Here is a 7,023-nt window from a genome sequence, read left to right on the forward strand (position 1 = left end):
CTCAACCAGCGTGATATATGAAGCTTAACATCTGGTGTAACCTGTCTCGGAGAAAAGAGTATAAATTTACAAGCATTATATTACAATCTCACAGATAATAAATAAATAGGCTTAAAAATAAAATTGTTATGTAAAGAAAATTACAAGTCTTACTACCACACGTATACTCAGCGGCCACTTAGTGTACACTAAGCATTAGAAGTCTACATTGAGAAACTGCGTAAGCTAGCCTTACATGTCATCTCTTTCTTTTCGAAAAAACTGAGATAACAATATGTTTATCAAAAGTATTACGGCTGTGGAAACTTACTATTACATTGCATTAAACTAATATTGTTCCGGCCAAGCTGGTTGTTCGTAATATTCGATTTAAATGCATTCGAGTCGCACCGCTGTTGTCTGTGCGGGTGACATTCCAGACATATTGAGACACATTATAAACAATTGTTACGAGATACTTATAATAATAATTGACTTAGATTTTCTTACAATATTTTGTGATACAACTTATTTATCTTTTCCTTTCTAGAAGTAAATTAACATTTGAAATTCGTCATATTATGTACAGAATAATCTAATGGGAATCTTTATATACAGATGTTTGATTTCTACATTTATCGGTCAAGCGTCCTCTCGGGACAGATTTGTCGATATAGTTATTTTGAATAAGTTCATAAACAAATCCAACAAAGCATAAACCTATCGGTGGATATTCCGTTTCAAATTACATTCCCTTTGACTCTGTTCACGCTACAATTGGTACGGAGTTATTTTAGAGAGTTATTTTATGACGTGTGTCCAAATATTGTATATTATGTAGATTTAAAATTATATTAAATAGAGGAATAAATAAAACGTTATAAATATTTCACATACTTATTAAATAATAATTTAAAAAAAAAGGTTGTAAAGTAAACTGCCATTAGATTATTTGGATTATAAGACGTTATCACGTCTCGGAAAACTGGGATATGTCTACCGACTCTTACGCGACATAATTGAGATTGTGGTAAGGTGCCAAGGTATGACCGGCTAATGTGGGCCCTTTTTAGAATAAGTGAAATAAGCATTTACTATGCTAGCGCATATCATCATTCGACATCAGGTGGAAGCGTGGTCAAGTTATTTATTCGTTAGAAAAAATATATGTTGATTTGCAGTAATGTGTATCTAAATACAAAAGTATACAATTTATGAAGAAGTTAAAATAGATATTTGCTCTTTGAGCATCGTGGTCGGCAGTAGAGCGTAAAATTAAAAGGAGTCACTTTGCGAACCGCTCGTGAGTTCGTTTCCATCTCGGCGACGAGGCGCGCGCGGTGACGTCACGACGACGTAATGAACGTCCTTTTGATGTACGCACGTTGCTGTACACGTCACTGATTTATTTTATTTATAACGCACGAATTATTTTCCAATATAACATGATGTTATCAAATTATCTTACCGTTGATTTCTGAGATCAAAATCTCTGTATCAAACATATAGTCATTTCTGTCATAATCTTCGACAGAACAGAGATAGCAATGTTTTAAACGGGGATATCGGTCTCAGAAAGCCATGGTTACTGGATTAGAAATCTTTTGATTAAAAAGATTCAATATCTAAGACTACGTCGTTTATTTATCTCATTAAAACTATTATTTAAATAATTATCTTACTTATTAATTATATATATTATGTAATAATTAATTAACAATATATATGAAATAAAAAATCATAATTTTTGTTTTTAATCCTTTTAAAATGGTTCAACTTACACTGTTTCCGATTTAAGTCAAATGACTTATAAATCAGAACAATTTGTTTATGAACATAACGTTTAAGCTCATAACATCTCTGTGTTGCTGTTTAATATTATTACAGGTAAGGTTTCCCAAACATAGATAAACTTGAGGTTATAGGTCAGTTAACTTAAACAAAACTTAGTGTTACATCAGTATATTGTAATAATAATAATAGTCTATATTCAGAATATAGCTAGAAGCAAGTTAGAAACTAAGTAAGCATATGTATATAAAGTAATGTATGTAAACAAAATATATATAAATATCCTCAGTATAATTTACAGTGATATAATGATACTGGCTAAGCTTATACTATATTATATTATATTATATTATATTATATTATATTATATTATATTATATTATATTATATTATATTATATTATATTATATTATATTATATTATATTATATTATATTATATTATATTATATTATATTATTATATTATATTATATTATATTATATTATATTATATTATATTATATTATATTATATTATATTATATTATATTATATTATATTATATTATATTATATTATATCATTGTGAAATTAAAAAAGTATTGCCTTTTTGAAACAGAAACAACTCATCAACGACTCGCAATTGTTATTAAAACATAGGTAAATGTGTTCGCGCCCGTACGCTTTAATTAATCAATATTTACCTATAGTACTCAAACAGATTTGTTAGCACATATAATTCGACACTAATTGAGAAATGAAAGAGCAAATATTACACATTGAATCTCTGTCAAATTTATATACCAGCGTTTAATTATTGTAAACATATAAGTAAATTAATATGACAATATGTAAACAATTTATTTGCCAATTTAGATTAGATATTTAAGAAGTAAACTAAGCATGATTCTAAATGATATTACATATATCTTTGTAAACTAAACGTCATATTTACTTTAAAAGGCAAATATTCTTGCTAAAAGGATTTATATTAGACTAGCGATCGCCTGTGACTTGGCCAGCGGTAAAAAGAAGTATCCAATAATATGACTGCATTCATCAGCTACGTTCCAATCAAATTCTCGATAAAATTGGTTTCGGATATAACACGGGATAAAATCGAATTTTCGAACAGACAAACATACAAATAATTTAGAAATGCATCATGTTTGCGGTACTATACGGCAATTTTATTTATTGTATAGATTTAGAATTATTACCTAAAACGAGTTGCATATTTATTTATTTAGACAAGCTAACAGCATACATATAAATAGCAGAAAAACAAAAATCACACAAACATTTTACATATGTATGCCAATTACAGTCATGCACAAAATACGTTAGACGCATTTTTATTAATTAAATTTTATACACTTGATTTATATAATTTGTATAGTTTATTTTTAAAAATAATGAAATTATTATACCAGTAATCGTAGTTAAATAACTGTTAAAAAGTCCAAAATTTGTATTAAACCGATCGTTTTACTGGAAAGCAATTAATAAATTTCTACATTGCCTCTCCAGAGCAGTGTGAACGGCCTCTTCTAATCCTGGCATGTCAAACGTGCCTTTGACATGTCCATAATAGCAGATCCTGTCAAATTACGGCCTTGATATCTGCGATCTGGCACATTCCGCCTGTGACCCGGCCGCTACCCAACCTAATTACCTTTGTTCTGAACATCGCCCTCGAAACTTTATACCACAGTTAGTAATAGAATATTGTATCACCTGAAATTATTAAGTTGATGTTACATTTACACTGATAGTGTCCAATTGTGAACAAAAGTTGCAGAAAATTAAGGAAAATTGTAATTTTTTGTTGAATTAAAATCATTCAAGTTCATTTCTTGTGTCTTTTCAAGGGAATTGTAAGGTTTCAGTTTGTTTGATAATAAATGGATGAGAAATATGTTACACGGAATTGGAATTTATTTTACTCGGGAATATTAAATATAATACATGTTATGATATATAGAGTTTATAATTTACTCATCTATTATATAAATGTTGAACATGAATCAAGTTAAAGTAGTGAAATTATTTTCTTGTACGTACAAATATAAAACTTGCTACATCGGAATGTGTGACGGTGACAACAAAAATGTGAGCTATGTTAAACAGGTGTTACATTCTTAACACTTACTAAATGTTGTTCTAAATTTAAAATTTCATAAGAAACATTCTGTGATCTTTTGAAATAATTTCAGCAATTTTTTTTACTCTACATGACATTTTTACTTGTTATTTTTTTTTAATAAAATATTAGCAGATTTTTGTTAATTTACTAATATTTCTTGTAACATACCAACTAAGTTTCGCTTGTGCGAGGCAATGGTTTGCGACAAAATTCGAATGGCGGGATTCGAACCTTCGACCTCGTGATCGGAAATCCCTACCCCTAATCTTGGCGCTTAACGCATAAGGCTATTAGCTCTTCCAATTGTTAAAGTTGATAATATTTCAACTCAATGCCAACATCTACAGCAAATTGAAATGTATGCAAAAAAAAATCCAACTACATAATTCTATTTGGAAGCAGTCAGCATTCGATCAAATCTGAATCACAAATCGTGTCTTGCAGTCAGCCGACAGAGCCGGGCCTGGAGGCTCGGAGGAGAAATCAATTTACACATTTGTCCGACACGCTTCTATTTATAATCCTAACATATTTTGTAACACATATTTATATAAACTGTCTCTATCTATGTACGCAGGTTTGTGTATGTATATTCAATGGTATTTAGGGTCAAACATTAAAATTTATATCACTATTATTTGAGTAAAGAAGACAGACAGAAGGCGAGAGATGACAGAGATGGCAGCAAAAGACATAACATACTATTAATCTTAAATTGCAAGTTTGCTTTATCTATTTGAACCATTAATATAAACAAAAACAAAGTTCTCGTGATGTTAATACTGTATTAATAGAATTTCATGAAAACAGACCAATTTTCAATAAACAATTTTATTACTTGAAAAATCATTATTATTTGCACCACAAGATGTCGCTCCGTAAAATAAAATATGTCGAAATGTAAGTAATATGATTTTATATTGAAATTCAACTTATTAATTTCACTGTAGTTTTAATTAATTCATATTTGAGAGGCATCGATGGTCCAATCGTTCATTGCTACTCTTTATTTTGTTCTGTTCGCGCCTGAGGTGCGGGCAACACCACTACCGGTGCGAACCGACGTGCGGTGGCACGAAACGTCACTTGAACTTCCGCTTTCGACCGCCGATGCATACGCGCAACGATCAATTTGTCTATTTGCAACTCTGTATTTATCGCTTATTAAACCATTATAACCAAATACTTGTGTTTGGCCTAAACAAATGGTCCTTCGAGCCTCAAGAATCAACAAAAATACAGTCCGCTAATTTAATACGTTTGGAGCGAACGGAGTGCAGCAAATTATCGCGACATCGGCTCAACGGTCGTCGGAATCAAACATCTAACATCAAGACAAAGGAAGTACTGTGTGGACAAGGGAAGATAAAGTGAGTTCGTTCCATATTTCCCTTCTAAATCCTCTTCAATTGGCTTCCTATTGTATTAATATAATTGTTCAATTTCACGCTTACTCATTTACGAGCGACTAATTACCAAATAGTGAAGTACCCACATTATATTTTTTTTCTTCGTCGTATAACTTATCGATAATTTTTTCCCTTTAATTTAATAATGGCCCAACTAGATATTTTAATTCGAAAACGTAGTGGCATGAAAGCCAAGCTTACCAATTTTTCTAATTATATTAACTCAATTAGCGCTTCTGGCATAATTTCCGAACTTCAACATGAATTGCAATGTCGACTAAATAAATACGAGGCCTTATACGATCAATTCGATGAATTACAGGTGGAGATTGAGGTGTGTTCCGACAAGCCAGAGGACGAATATGAGGAACGTTCAAAATTCGAAGAGCGTTATTACGCGCTGATGGCGCAAGCGCGCAGTCTGTTGTGCCGTGAAGGTGCAACGGATGATGGCCGCTCTGTTGCAGGCTCGATATGCAAACAAGCAGGTGACTCATTCCAACACAATTTTATTCGCTTACCCAAAATTGATTTACCTCGCTTTCATGGTAGTTATCAGTGCTGGCTTGAGTATAGGGACACATTTTTATCATTAATTCATAGTAGTGCTTCTATCGATAATATAAGCAAGTTCCACTATCTGCGCGCCTCGCTCTCGGGTGCGGCGCTCGACATTATTTCGAATATAGATTTTAAAGGCGACAATTATTTAATGGCGTGGCAGTTGCTATGTGATCGATATGACAATAGTCGTCAATTAGTGCATAATCATGTGCAGGCATTGTTTAATGTTGAACAGGTTTTTAAAGAATCGAGTCTTTGTTTACGTCGTTTGCTTGATACAATTAACAAAAATATTCGAGCCTTAAAAACATTGAACGAGCCGACGCAACATTGGGATACGCTTGTAGTTTACATTATGTCAAACAAATTAGACGACGTAACCGGTAGACATTGGGAAGAATATCGTAATGGCTTATCGAAACCACCATCTTTGCAACAATTTTGCGAATTTATTAGTAACAAAGCTGATTTATTGGAAACTATAGAAAATAAACAAAGTACAAATGTAAGTAAAACAATTTCGAAAAATAACAGTTATATAGTCGCATCAAACATAAATAATAGTCGTTCCTTTGCACAGTCAAAAAATAACAACATGAAATCTTATAATTGGTCATGTCCTTTATGTTCAAAAAATCATCTTTTATTTACATGCGAACATTTTCGTAGTTTAACCGTTGAGGAACGATTAAAAAAGGCAAAGGAATTAAAAATATGTTTTAATTGTTTACGTCCCGGGCACGGTACTAAGCGATGTCGATTAACGCATTGTAAGTATTGCAATAGTAAACATAATACTCTTTTGCACACCGAAGAGTCTAAGCATACTTCATTTCAAGACCCGATGCCTAGTAGTTCTAGTGTCGCATTGCCTATTCACCATTCTTCATCATCCATTGCTTGCGCTAATCAAAATAATATCGCTTTGTCAAGTAATACTCCCATACAACCTACTACTTCTTCGCATGTTTTACTGTCCACAGCTATGGTGAAAGTGATTGACGACAACGGCAACAGCATGGACGCACAGCTTCTACTCGATAACGGCAGTACGGCTAACTTTATAACGCAGTCGCTTTGCAGTAAGCTAAAATTACCTACACGTTCCGTAAGTTCTGAAATTAATGGCATTAATAATCAATCATTAACTAGTACCC

The 7,023-nt window shown here is 32.0% G+C and overlaps 1 protein-coding gene across 1 annotated transcript in view; it reads left to right on the plus strand.

Moving 5' to 3' along the window:
* The first annotated feature begins 5,346 nt into the window (after window positions 1-5,346).
* Window positions 5,347-7,023, plus strand: part of LOC106128226 (uncharacterized) — a 4,946-nt gene continuing 3,269 nt past the window's right edge. Inside the window, exons 1-2 of the mRNA XM_013326516.1 lie at window positions 5,347-5,790; window positions 6,850-7,017. Of these exons, the coding sequence (XP_013181970.1) occupies window positions 5,448-5,790; window positions 6,850-7,017 (511 nt within the window). The 5' untranslated portion in view covers window positions 5,347-5,447. The remainder of the gene's footprint in view (window positions 5,791-6,849; window positions 7,018-7,023) is intronic.

This window comes from Papilio xuthus, unplaced genomic scaffold (genome assembly GCF_000836235.2).
Source record: "Papilio xuthus unplaced genomic scaffold, Pxut_1.1 DF828780.1, whole genome shotgun sequence".
Classification (NCBI taxonomy): Eukaryota; Metazoa; Arthropoda; class Insecta; order Lepidoptera; family Papilionidae; genus Papilio; species Papilio xuthus.